The 12,680-nt window shown below is 36.9% G+C and overlaps 1 protein-coding gene across 5 annotated transcripts in view; it reads right to left on the bottom strand.

Annotated features, from left to right (window-relative positions):
* The window catches only part of LOC149805431 (serine/threonine-protein kinase MRCK alpha-like), a 183,280-nt gene extending 176,299 nt beyond the window's left edge, over positions 1-6,981 (bottom strand). For all 5 annotated transcript variants that reach the window (XM_089950010.1, XM_089950011.1, XM_089950013.1 and 2 more), the window contains exons 1-2: positions 6,526-6,981; positions 2,148-2,279 (exon numbers count right to left, since the gene is read on the bottom strand). In XM_089950010.1, coding sequence (XP_089806136.1) covers positions 2,148-2,279; positions 6,526-6,574 — 181 coding nt within the window. In that variant the 5' untranslated portion in view covers positions 6,575-6,981. The remainder of the gene's footprint in view (positions 1-2,147; positions 2,280-6,525) is intronic.
* Between the last annotated feature and the right edge of the window lie 5,699 nt (positions 6,982-12,680).

The following is a 12,680-nucleotide window of genomic DNA, read 5'->3' as shown; positions in this document are numbered from 1 at the left end:
TTCTTTCAATGCAGCACATACAAGTCTATTGTAGCAGCACAATGCTATGAGATGTTTATGAAAGCAATGTCACACTACAGACTTTCATTATTTTAAAATGCACATTTCTTTGTGTGTGTGTGTGATTAGGATTTTTAACATAGATTTAACAATTTTTCAGTCATATCACTACGATGTCTGCAGTGTGGCAGTTTATAGTGATGTCTAGCACTAGGGCATCATGCTGCAGACATGTAGTATGATGTAGCACCCAGTCACATTATCCTGACACCAGGCCGACCAGTCCTAACACTAACCTCTTAATGCTGAGCGCCAAGCTAGGCAGATGTTAATACAATTTTTATAAGACTTTGGTATGACTCGGCCGGGGTTCGAACCCATGACCTCCTACATCCGAGGTAGATGCTCTAATCACTAGGCCACCGGATTGGTCCATCTTTCTTTGTAATAAAGCATTTTTATTGTATGGAAAATTGAAAAAGAGTATGTGACATAACTTTCAATTGATCTAGTTTTTTTTTATAGCAAACTTGGAAACAATCATTGATAGTATGCATTTTTGAAATGTGCTGCAATTATCTTCATTTTGGCATCAATATAATTTTAGCGGTTTGCTATAAATCAGGGTAAGATTCATTTAAATGTTATTTGCAAGCTAGTAATTTTCCCCCCCAAAAATCTAGCACCACTGCATAAGAATATGGAATGTTTGGTTCCTGATATAATTGTGGTATACACTAGTACATAATGTACTCTGTTCCAAAATACTGCAGTACAACAATTTCAGTGGTACCTGAACAATAGAAACCTCATTATTGTTCTACATCAAAGCTTCTTCATAATGACAAAAAAATAACAGCAGAAATCTAACCAGCACCCTTTCAGTCACAAGTCTGTCATGCTAATCATCCAGCCACCATGCCTCTTGCACAAAGGGAGAATGATACATAAAAAGACAAGACGTATAGCTGCTTATCTACATTATTGACAATAGAATCAGTGACTGTGTTATGACAATAGCATTATGTTGTTTGCATTAGAACTGCATGTCATAACTGAGACAATACCACCAAATATAAAAAACTACAGGTTCACATTTGTACAATCTTGCCAACTACAGTTGGTAAAATGTATTTAATATGTAGATCATCAAAGAAACCATCTCATTACTCAATTACACTGCTTAACTGGCACTGAATAATGGTGGTTGATCTACAAGTCAAGACATACTGAATTGACATAAATGAATGTAACATGTCTTGTTATGCTCACAACAAAATCACTTTGTTGTATGCTCATATGCTAGTTCATTTTTTTTGGGGGGGGGTGGGTGGGGGTGGCATGTGTTAAACAGGATTCATGCAACAGCACAAACTGTAGAAAACAAGATAAACAAGATTTTTAAAATAATGCAGAATTACCAATGTTACAAATCTGCTCCTTGAAATTTTGTTCCCAATTGTTATGATTCTTTCCCAAAATGGCAGACTGAGGACATATTCCGAATCAATCGATGATGCTAATCTGTCAAAAATGTATATACAGAATGTTGCCATATGCAATGTAATAAACCTCTGCAGATTTAAGATAAGTCAACCCCAGAGGAAGACCAGTCACACCTCAGAAAAGGCAGGTGACATGCAGGGCTTGCAAAGTGCACAGCTTTTTTAAACAGGCTAGTGACAACAATGACAACACACAAAGGTTGAAGATTCAAATATATCCCCTTGACCCGATCATTCCTTTGCAGACATAATATATACAGCAGAATTATCAATGCTTCTGTCTGATTTCATTTTTGTCGGACAGACTCTAGTGGACATTTAAAAACTGTACCATTATGTCTGTGCAAACTGCACAGGCCTTTCTTTACCAAAAGCTGTTTTGGGTTTAGTTCATGTTGTCAGTGTAATTTTGCAATGGTCCTAAACAATATATTTGGCCAGATAGTGTTCTTTCATAACACCAAGTAAAATCTTCAGTAAATAAATGAAGTTCCACAACCAACAAACAGACAGGGATAAAACATCAGTAAAGAAGAATTTGTTCCCATTTGAATTTGATATGGTAGTGTACTGATATTGAAACATCCATACACCATTGGACTACTTGAAGACAGAAGCAAATGTACTGGCTTATGTACTTACCAAAATCAATGAAGTCTGCAATATTCTTTTCCCGGCGCATGGAAGAATTTGCACATTCCTCGTAGAGAACCACCAGAACATCTAGGAGAGTTTCAATGCTAACAGCTTCCCTATTACTCTCCAACACTCCTCCTGAATTATAATAATAATAATAATAATGTCTACACACGTACACAGACATGCATATCCATGACTTTCTCCTATTTGTTTTCTTTATAATTTATTTTACTTTAGTGGAGAAAAATGTGGATCTAAATATCAAGCCAAATATTTGGAAGGCCAAATATTTGAAAGTAACCTAACTGAATTTAAATAAATGAAACTGAAAAAAAGAAATTAAAATGTATATCATATCCTGGCACTTCAGTCCTGTTCTGGTGAAGATGTTTTCCAAATGGCAAACAAAAAACATGTACTCTCCATTACAGATCAGAATGTATCCCCACATATCTCTGAATATCCAGCAGTAATATTACATATGGTTGTAAACAAACTAAATAAAGAAATTTAATTCTCAAAATTTACTTAATCTCTATCTTTTCCAGAAGTGTTCCAGCAACAAGAGTCCCTGAAAGGGACTGATGCACTACTTGCTGAAAAGATCTTCCAGGAATTCAATTTAAGCCTATCTGTACCTTTTAACTGCTAAGTGTTAAAACCATCTTTGATATTCCTCAGTGATCACATTTTCAAATTAGCTGCTGTGGTTGACATATGATCTGTCAGACTGGCATCATTTTCATTCTTCACAAAGTAGATATCATTAGAAGCCTTTGGTGAAAACATCATGCCATAAGGATCATCTATTCATGGGAAGTAGTGATACAATTTTCAAGACATTTCTCTTAGCCACTACACATATATTAGATGTACAACTGGCAGTTTTCTTTCTGGACCAACTAGGTACTGTAAAAAGTCTGCTAATGAAAATCCCATGTTAATACAGCCAACCATTTGGCGAGAGTAGAAATAACAAATTGTTCAAGGCAGAAAACATGGTACTCATATAGAGTGTTAGTCATTTTCATTCTGGACCAACCAAACACCATAAAGAATGCTTCTGATGAAAAGCCCATTTAAAGAAAACTTACAATTTAAAAAGAATCACAAAAACAATATTTTTGAGATGGCCTCATATTAGACGTGAGATCAGCACCATTTTAATCTAGGATCAACAAAACACCATAAGACATCTTTTCAGTAAAAACATAAGATGATATGACCATTCATTCACTGGAACTAGTGATAACAAGACTATAAAGCTTATCCATTCCGATAGTTACATAATAAATCAGACTGGCACTATTTTCATTTAGGACTAAGTCTTCTGAAGCAATTACTATTATGTTCTGATGCAATTACTAATATATCTGTCCATTCAGGATAAGTAGTAATAACAAAATATTCATTCAGTATCAACCAGACATTGTTGAAGCCTGTTAGTAAAACCAACTAATTCAATATGACTAACCATTCAGGAGTAGAAAGTTTTTAAAACGTCTTTCAAGTAGACAAGTCTTCTAGTGAAACCTTGTGCTGATATAACATAAGGAGAAGTAATAACATGCTTTTCAAGATGATCAAGGTGTAACAGCCATATTGGACACTAGAATGGCATCATTTTCATTCAAGACCAACTGCACATTTTAAAAAGTCTTTTGTTGTCTTTTTATTATAGGTAAATGTGATATATGATTTTCTCAGTGGCCACAGTGGTGGCCATATTGGCACAATTTTCATTTAGTAGCAATTAGACATCATGAAAAGCATTGCTGTAACAGACCTCCATGTTAATAAGACCAACAATGTAGGATAAGCAACAATAAGATTTTCAAGACTGCTAATGTGGGCTTACTGAACATCACATTGGAACAATTCTCATTTAGGATCAACTAGGCATCATAAGAAGTATTTTAGTAAAAGTTCCCATGTTGATATGACCATCCATTTAGGAGTAGTAGTGCCAATAAGTTTTGGAATGGCCACCAAGATGGCCATACTGGATTTCTGATCAGCATCATATTCACTTGGGACCAACTGGACCATGAGATGAACGAGTGTGCAAAGTCTTATGGTAATCCTCCAAGTACAATTGTTTAGGAGGTATAGCAATAACAAACTTGTGCTAGAGAACATAAGGATAAGAAAGCATTCTGATCAAAACAAACAATCAACAGGAAGAAAGAAATAAAATCAACTAGTATGCCTGCAAACCTCAGGTGACAAAATCCAATAATAAGAACAGCATTTTACAAATAAACATGCTTGGCGTAAACTAAAAACATTAATGATTATGATACTCTGTTATACCACTATTACTATCAAAAATATTATTAAAGAACCATCATGAAATAATTGGAACTATCAAATCATGATCACTATCAGTCATTGATTAAATTATTTCATCAAAAATAGAAATTGCAATTAAAACGAGAAATTTTCAAGTTCATCATATCATAAAGTTTAAAACTGATAGATCTCAAAATCGGTATAGATGTTAAGATTGCTAGATGATCAAATTATTATAACTGCTCTGTCATATCCAGTTCATTCTGATCACACATCAGAAAAATTTATCGAACATGATCATAGTATATCCAGTTTTATCTAGGATTAGTTCAAAAACTATATATAGCACTAAATGAATTGCATGAGTAACTCAACTTTTAGTGCTGCAGTAAATACACTGCAGTTTTCCACTTGATTGGAGTTGTCAGGGGTATATTTTATGCACTCCTGTCCCCCTATAATGATACTGGCAGATTGAAATGGGAGAATTACCCAGGGCTCACTTAAAGTGCAACACTGATGTAAAAAAATTAAGTTGCTATAAGAACTATTATAATGTCCAGATGTAAATGTTTAGCCGAATGCTTCAGAACAATGTCTGTGAAGAGATGGTCCTTTTGAATTTTGGAGAAAGTTTGGGCTATTATAAAGATTATATATCTTGCTAGTCCTACAACCTAAGACACATCACCCGATACTTTTGTTCAAGGGGTTGTTTATTTATATTAAGCAGGGATCTGGTTTCTAATTAAAGCCATAGCTGTCACACCTGTTTGAAGTGGTTGGCGAGTGTGGCGATTTTTTTTTACGGGTACCCGCGTTTACGTTTCAATACCCGGGTTTTTCAATACGGTCGGGTACCCGGGTACCCGTTGACAGCCCTAGTTGTTGGGTCTTACTGTCTAACTAACGGCGCTGTTTAGCATGTTTTGATGTCGGATAACTGTGTAACAAACATCAAATTTTCAGGAATATCCCCCACAACTGGCAACCAATAACAACGCTTTTCTACAAAGTAAAGTTATAATGTTTTTTTGTACAATTTTACTTACCCTGATGTCTTTTCTTAATAAATTCAAATTCTCACAAAAGAAATGGACATGTTTTCAAGTTTTGTTGGCCTACATTTCAGTTGGCTGGAAAGCGATGAAAGCCGAAATCGGTTTAATTTGAAATATTATTACTTAACAAAATGAATAAAGAATATATTATGCCCATTGGAACCATTAGGCAACATTTCTTTTTGTTCAAGAAACATATCCCCCACATGAACCTACTTTGGCATACCTCAATTACTTAACATTGCAACAAATTCACATGTATGTCAACGGAACATGAAAATGCATCCATTTGCTAGTGTCATATTTTCATTCCGCCAGGATAAAGACAGCACAGTAAGTATATTAATTACACATAAATTAGTGGAAGAGTGTCGATACAGGCTGCCAAGTGTATGAGATGTTCCTGAAATTTTGACTACTCATTCCTATGTCAACTGATATCAGAACACACTATACATTATTTGGGTATTAAGACACAGCACTAATACAAAATCATGTGATATGTCTTACAATGCAGGACTATTATCTAGCAACATGTATTAGCTTCACTTAAAGTATAACAGTTTGTGGGTTTATTCTGGCAATTCTGTCTCCTTGGTAACAGTTTAAATATCATGCAAGTATTTAAGATTGCACCAGCTGCCTCTGAGCAGTAACTCTGGAAAACTTTAACCTCTGATGTAAAGCACATCATGTATATGATGAAGATACTGTACAATCAAGAACAAGCAGTAACTGTGTATCAACTTGGCAACTGGTGCAAATACTTTTGATGTGGTATTACTGCACTCAGAAAAACATGTGGTGTTGCACGTTCTTCCTGCATTCTGTCTCATACAACTGTTCTGAATTTTGTGAACAGGTCTGTCACCAGTGGTACTGGTTACCCCCACCCCTCCAGCTGACAAATGTCAAGCATAACAATGGCTGCTAAAACAACGTAAGAGTATAAATTTTCGCAAACCAAAGATTTATGGGTGAACTGAATGGCACCCAATCTTAGCGCCGCTTGGCGCTATTCCACTCACCAAGATACAGCTGTTCCAACCTCGCAAGTCTTTCCTCTGCTGACATCATGTTGACTTCGGTCGCTTCCTGTCATCCAAAACAAAGTCGCGGACCTCGTTTCCTCATGGTCGGCACGCCTCTTAAAGTACGATTATCACGGTATATGGTGGTAAATGGCGTGCATCATTAGTCTATTGCTGAACCAGGGTATATAAATGCGTTCGATACAATCCGGAAATCTTGCAGATAAAAATTCCAAGTTCTTGCAACAAATTTGGCACCTTAGTCGATAATTTTGCTAAATTTGGTTTAAAAGTAGCTCCGGAACTTAGTATTAACACAGAATCAAGTATTTAAACTTCAAATCATCGCAGCTAGGCTCCTAATTAGTCATCATCCTGTCCTAAAGTAATCGGAAATTAGGTTTTTTAAAGGCAACCCCTAGGTCAAAACTTTCATTGCGAGACGTCAACATGGCCGACTTCGGAATTAGCATATTGCATTGTGGGAAATTTGTCATACGCAGGCGTCTGCAATGACGTCATAACTATTATGTTAATTATCAACTCCGCAGGTGCCCGTTGTTGGCCAGCTATCGTGCAGACGACATCTAAAACTTATGAAACTCGTGAATCTCCAATAACTTACGCTTATTAGAGTCTCAAAATTCAAAATATGTACTGAAGCCATCTTTGTCTGATATGACACTATTTTTAGAAACTATTCAAGTAATTGGAAATCATCTAGTTATGATCTAATTTCGATACAAAATAACAATGGTATTATAATTGTTTAAAGTATCGTATAACTGCCAGTGCTAACAATAAACCAAATAACACAAACAAGTAACATTTTTACTGGAAACAGAAATAAATAACTTGTTGCATGTAGTACGTTTTCGTTTGTTTTTAGTACGTACAATGTAAAAGACCGTATCTAGATCGAACAAGGTACTGCACCTTAGCTTACATCTACCGCCAGAGTTTAACATTCATAAATCTTTGTTCTGAGTGGAAAGAAAGGTCAAAGTATGATGTTATGGCTGAATCGGCCGCATATCCTCTGGAGAACATTACGATGTCATTCACACATTACCAGTTTTAAAAATGTTTGCACATACATTAAACCATCGTCGGAAGTAACGGGCGAAAATTAGTTACGCTTCTAAGTTCATTTGTTACTACACTGATGCATAAGCTCATCACTAACAGTGCTGGATAGTACTGTAAACAATTTTAACTTGAATATTTCAGTAATGAACATACCATACTTGTATTTATTGAAAATTAAATTGTTTTGTAAACAGATGAATAAGTTGTGTATTTCAATTTGAATGTGTCCTAAACTTGATTTTTATTAAACGTGTACGCTCAAACATACCGTATATACTCGCTTGTAAGAAGAATTCACGTGCAAAGTGCACAGACCCACATCTGTCGTCTCACAATGCTCCGGCAGATATTGGTCCGTGCAGTTTGTTAGAATTAATCAGTGGAACAAGCTACTTATATCCTGGTCTGCGGCGCATTACGCTACGACAGATCAGGATCTTTGCTCTTTGCAGTTTGACTCGACTTATAAACGAGTATGGTAGGTATAGCATGCATAAAAAGTCAAGCAGAAAGAGAGAGAGAGTGTGTACCCTTCAGCAATGGCACATCGTAGAAACGTTATCTGGTGTGTGTACGTATGTGTGTGTGTGTGTATTTGTGTGTGTGTGTGTGTGTTTTGTGCTGTATTCTGATTGGAAGATAGAGATCAGCTGAATCATGATGTTCATATTGAACAGCAACAACTGTTGTATTATTTGATGATATGGAACACAGTGGAAAATTAAAATTAGGCCGTAGGTTTACATTGTGAGACTATATCAGGCACCAGGAAAATTTAATATTGTGGGAATCTATAGGGCACATAGAAAATTTAATACGGTGGGACTGTAAGGGACACAAGCGAAATTTAACATTACGCCTCCCTTTTGAAAAATGCATGGAACACGGGGAAAATGTAATGTTAACAAGTTATCTACTATACAACACCAATCGATTTGCTATCCAACACCTACTGTCCAATAATCTACATTAGTATTCAACTCACGGTTCATAATGACCATTATTTCACACATACTATCCAATGGAAAAGGGTAGTATGTGCAAGAAGGAGGATGAAATAACACATTATTGTACATGAGGAAAGGAAAACTAACACGCATACTACACTTATATACACAGAAATATACTATCAAACTCCAAAGGGTAGGCATGTTTATATACAAACTACACAGACAAACATAGAAGGGTGTGGGTTTTAATTTTGAGTAAGTCTTAAAAATGTAAGTAGACATACACAAACATAAAACACATAGATATTTTCGTATTGATTGAATATTATCTCTCTTTTGTAAGATAATTAGCTGGCAATGAAAGGGGAGTTCGGTGGATTAACCAAAGAGAGTTAACACACTGACACCGCTTCAGTTTTTCGTCGCAGTCTTCTCCGTTCAGTCGGTCCATAGACCAATACTCTCTTGAGACATCCATGCCTTTCAACTTATACTCTTTAATTCCAAATAGCTGTGTTTGTTATACATGTAATAGTCCATATAACCCTGATATAAATGAGGCACCCCAGCTTAAACAGCATACCGATGGTAGAGGATTCAACGCTTGTCAATACCTTGTCAGGTTGTCCTGTAAACAGATGACACACTAGGCAAGCGTGCGTTTACATACGGTCAAGTACCATATCGAAAGAGGATGGGAGGTTCCACCAATCAGAACCAGGAAGGGCGAGTTTTCTATCTTCCAATCAGAATACAGCACAAAAACACACACACACACACACACACAAACACACACACACACATACACACACCAGATAACGTTTCTATGATGTGCCATTGCTGAAGGGTACACTACACGTCTGAAACGAAGACGATGTATTGGTGTGCATTTACATTGGATTCTTCTTATACTTGGAGGGATAGTACGACTACTGCTGCTGTTGCGAGTATTATTCTAGAGGAAAATTGTTTTTTTGGCTTTAGGCAACAAATTATGCCGGTTGTCACGTTTGCTCAACCCAGTTCGTTAGTCGTGTGTAAACTAAGGTGTTATTATTACAAGCCGTGTTTGATGTCTGAACCTGCCTCAGGCTATACTTAATCTCTTACGCAAGGTTACCGTGACCAGAGAGACGACGCGGCATCTTGAATCGGCATAGGCGTTAGATCGAGCGACTTCCCATCTACGTGTTACAGCTTTGTCCTAGATCGGAGGAACCGCGAGGGAACGGGGCGTGTTCCAAATCCGTGCCCACGTGGACAGACAGCGAGAAGGACATTGTCCGCCAAGTTTGATTTAATCGAATCAAAGCGACATCAAAAGTGATAAAATTTCGACCCGAATTATAACTTCTAACTAGCAAGCAAAAATTTAGTTCTCCTGGGAAGATTACTGAGCAAATAGGATTACTTCGATAAAGCTACTCGTAATTTGGCGGTAAAACTTAGAGAGGAGATTCTAAGGAAAACAAATCTTCGAACGGGTTGGCAATTGTAATTATGTATAGTATGTATACTTAATTACTTGGATCGTTCAGTAAGTAGAATTACCTTTGTATTGTTTAGTTTACATGCGTATTTGAGAAAAGAGTTTGAGTATTATATAGAGAATTATGTAGATTGTTAGCTTGTGGTCAGAATTAATTTTGTATTTCGCTATTAGGTTACTTAGTAGTAAACCAGTGCATTTTATTCATGTGATATGTTAGAGTTTACACATGCTTAAATTGTGAATTGGAAAATGGTTGAAGTGTGTAAGATTAGTTAATATGGATGTATGGATATATCAGAGCATGGATATTTTAATATTCGTGTACTTTGTATGAGTTGTAATGTAAAGAAATGCGTGTGATTGTTGTGATATTGTTTAGTATAATGGGACTAGGAATATGTACTGTTGTGACGTAATTTATTGAGGTATGTATGAGAAGTAATTGTTACCGTGCCTTTATTACGCCGTTGTTTTACAATACAAGATGGGGCCCCGAGAGTAGTGAAGTAGGATACCCTAGCGACAATGGGACTTTATTGTTAAACGAAGGGAGTTGTACCCTGGCGACAAGGGAAATTTAACATTGGAAAATTTAACATGGATGGGACTATAGAGCGACAAAGGTATGGGACTGTCTTGCGACAAGGAAAATTGAACATGGGAATAGGGGCTATTTACGGAAATGGGAAAGTTGGGTCTGTGTAGTGTCTGACGTCACGGTACGAGAGATTGGTAACAATGTTGCAACAATGTAGGAACAGGTGAGGTGATGTCACAGTACTGAAGATTGGTAACAATGTGAGGTGCCGTCAATACTGAGCAAAGAGCGGGTGTGCAGGTGTGCACCGGACTGACCTCAATCGGGAATAAAGAGTGGGACTTAGATTTATATTACACAGAAAAGAGACAAACAACTATACAACACACTAAAAAAAATTACAGGCAAGAAGCAAACCTTTTTGAGGCATATGAGTAGCCCTGAAAAGGGCCTTTGGGTTCTTCTTCTATTTTCTCAAGTTCTTCAGCCATTTTCTCACTTTCCCAATGATTCCTTTCTTCTTCTTCTTCTTGGTTTTCTTTACGTCTTCTTCCATTACCTTTTTCATAATTTCTTCTGCTTTTTTTAGTCTGTCCAGTACCCTTTGACAAATGACCACTCTCTCAAATTGAAGATATCATCCAAAAACCATCTCACTTTGATAATAATATTAAGGGTCTGCTTCAACGTTCCGACTCTTACATATATAGGCATGATGAAACCTCTCAACTTTCCCACTTCCTCTTCTATCATCCCTTTTATGTGGTCCCTTGCTACTTTCAGGCTGTTCACAAAGTTCAGGCTATCAGGGAACCTCCATTCTCTTTCAAGTCTTTCTGCTACATACTCCACATCTACCATCCAATACCAAATATCCTTCGAATTGTTGAATAAGCGTATTGCCATCATGGTTTATTCAAGGTTGAATGGCGCGAACGACGAACGCATTGACTTTATATTTGTCAAGCACGGATGTGAAGGAAAACATCCCTTACATTCACTTCACATATTATATACTATCCACACACGGGAAAAAGAAAAACAAAACCAAAATATACTATCCACACACGAGAAGGAGAAAAAACAAAAACAAATATACCATTTGTTGAATTATTGAATAAGCGTATTGCCATCTTGGTTTATTCAAGGTTGAATGACGCGAACGACGAACGCTTTGACTTTATATTTGTCAAGCACGGACGTGAAGGAAAACATCCCTTACATTCACTTCACATATTACATACTATCCACACACGGGAAGGAGAAAAACAAAACCAAAATATACTATCCACACACGAGAAGGAGAAAAAACAAAACCAAATATACCATCCACACAGAAGAGAAGGAAAAAACAAAACCTTATTATACTATCAAAAACCAAAATGAACTATCCACACACAAGAAGAAGAAGAAGAAAACAAAACCAAAATATACTATCCACACACGGGAAGGAGAAAAAACTATAATATCTACTATCCACACAAACGTACTCGAACGCTTACAAACTCAAAATTCTACTATCTACACAAGCTTACATGATCTCACACAAATAGACGCTAATTCAAACACACACTCTACTATCCATACAATGTTACGTGATCTCATACAAACGCACACACACACACACACACACACACACATTATTAAAAGAGTGTGTTTATAATTACACTACTTCACATTCATACAAATTGGCAACTTGAATAGTCTCTTTTCTAGAGATTTGATTAGCCCTGAGAAGGGCTGTTTTTGTTTTTTTAAACTCCAGATGCACCTGTTAGTGATTACATCCCCCCGGCCGTGCCCCCTCACATACACATACACACACACACATCGTCTACTCCAATCGTTCTCCCTATTTACCGTTGTGGTTGGGAGCGCTGAGGGAGGTTGATTTGCTTCACTTTCCCAATCTTTACTTTCAGGGATAGTGAAGACTTCCCTATGTCTTCTATTCCACACTCTAGGATGTTGGGGTCTCCTTATATTCTCCACACGAACATCTACTGCTACTGGCTGTGGTGCTGGTAGAGGCTGCTGTGTTGGTAGTGGGCGCAGTGTTTGCCACTGAGGAGGCGTCCTTGCC

Source organism: Sinohyriopsis cumingii, chromosome 2 (genome assembly GCF_028554795.1).
Source record: "Sinohyriopsis cumingii isolate HCF-2022 chromosome 2, ASM2855479v2, whole genome shotgun sequence".
NCBI classification, from domain to species: Eukaryota; Metazoa; Mollusca; class Bivalvia; order Unionida; family Unionidae; genus Sinohyriopsis; species Sinohyriopsis cumingii.
This window is presented reverse-complemented; position numbering and strand designations above follow the sequence as displayed.